General features: G+C 43.7%; 1 protein-coding gene across 1 annotated transcript; it reads right to left on the reverse strand.

Annotated features, from left to right (window-relative positions):
* Window positions 1-46: 46 nt before the first annotated feature.
* On the reverse strand, window positions 47-1,757 carry LOC109954001 (endoplasmic reticulum aminopeptidase 2-like; the record flags this gene model as incomplete). The annotated part of the gene is made up of 7 exons (XM_020589434.1): window positions 47-273; window positions 408-592; window positions 688-844; window positions 1,000-1,183; window positions 1,267-1,346; window positions 1,424-1,599; window positions 1,692-1,757. Coding segments are annotated over 7 exons (1,075 nt in total), but the record flags the coding sequence as incomplete, so codon positions are not given.
* Between the last annotated feature and the right edge of the window lie 15 nt (window positions 1,758-1,772).

The raw sequence follows: 1,772 nt of genomic DNA on the forward strand, positions 1-1,772 counted from the left end.
AATGAAAATAACAGTATGTGTTGGCTGCAGCAGTGTGATACAATACTCTGTGTTTGCCACATGATGGCAGCATTAACTGTGTAGAAAAAAAGTTGCAGGGAGAAGATGAACCTTTGCAGTTTGTTGGTGTCTCTGCTGCAAGTCAAGGCAAACAGGATTTTCTTTTTTTGTGCTTCAGAGAGGGAGATGTTGTATGTGTGCAAGAGTGATGCCCAGCCGTGGTCATCCTGAGCTCCAACTGAATACACCGTCTCTGCCACATCAGTGGGTAAGCTAGACAACACAGGCAGAGATATGCATATGACGAACACAGTGAAATACCAGAGTATCACTAGGAAATGCTGTTGGTTATGTGAATTATATCAGCAGTTGTTGAGCGCTAACAGTGTGTGTTGATTTAGACAGACTTTAGTGTTCCGTTGGACTGAAACCAGTCTTTGAAGCTCTGACGTGCACGCTCTATACAGGGAGGGTCATCCAGCTGACAAGCCAATGACAGGACCTTTGACCTCAGCCGTCGCTCTGACATGGAGCCGCTGTCGCTCCATGTCTGCTGGTCAATGACAGCACGGAAAAATCGCAGGATGTACATCTGTACAAAAACACACAGAGAAACATCATCTCACATTAATTTAGTTTCATGGTGATGCTGAACATCATGCAAACTGTGCAGTCCTGACTTCTTACTCCCAGACTGTGGGTTACGTCAAGCTCATTCCTTTTCTCAACCATATGGTAAAATGTCTCCAGATAGCCCAGTCCTTCGAGGAGAGGCACCGTGTGTGTCTCCAATCGCAGATAACCAATCAGGTCTAAGGCTTTATTGATCGGCAGATGACCTGCCCTTTAGAAAGAAAGACAGGAATATTTGAAAGGTTGGGTGCTGTTTCAGGTGAGATAATGAATGATGTTTTATTTATGTATAACTAGAGACATAAAGAAATAAAACTTTATAACTCATTCTTTCACACACACCCACAAACACACATCTATGCTTACGTGACCAATTGAAAGGCGTTGTGTATCAAGTGTGTCCTGTCTTTGTAGCTCAAAGCAGTGTGGTTTTCCCTCAGCACTTTGGCCATCTCATCCCAGCCACCATCCTCGTAATGAACCACATAATAGCCTGTCATGTCAGTGTTTACCTTTACCCAGCTGACTTCCTCTCCTATGTGTATACTGTCTAAAAGATGAAGCCGAAAACAGCATAATTAGAAAAGAAAGAAAGATTAAGATATGAATTATATTTAGTATATGCTTTCTTACCTGTCTGTGTGGTCATCAGGTGTCTGTGGATGGTGCTGGAAGCATCTGTCTTGTATGTCAGGGGGATATGCCAAAGGAAACTATATAAGAGGAGAGGGTATTTCAAAAACATGCAGCCTACAATTGATTATGAAGCTGGGAGTGCATGTGTGCTCACCCCTTTTGCAGTGTGGGCCAGAGAGGATCAGAAGGCAGGACTGTTCTCAAGAACCTGTCCTGTCTAAGCAGCAGACGAGGACCTTTTCTTGTCACAGTTACCAGAGGAATACCTTTCTGCAGAGTCCAAGTGTTCATCATGGCTGTCAGGTCCAGATGTTCCCCTGCAAACAGGTACTGTGGGAAACACATGTCACCACACAGCTTCACAAGGTCAGTTATAATCTTTGTAATTGGTAAGATGTCTGGATGTTTGTACGTTTACTAACTGCGTTCTTGGTAGCCTGGCCCCTGTTGTAACAGTGTTTTCCTGAGATGAAGTCCTCCTCTGAGCATGTCTGAAAAATAAA

Source organism: Monopterus albus, unplaced genomic scaffold (genome assembly GCF_001952655.1).
Source record: "Monopterus albus unplaced genomic scaffold, M_albus_1.0 scaffold2493.1, whole genome shotgun sequence".
Classification (NCBI taxonomy): domain Eukaryota; kingdom Metazoa; phylum Chordata; class Actinopteri; order Synbranchiformes; family Synbranchidae; genus Monopterus; species Monopterus albus.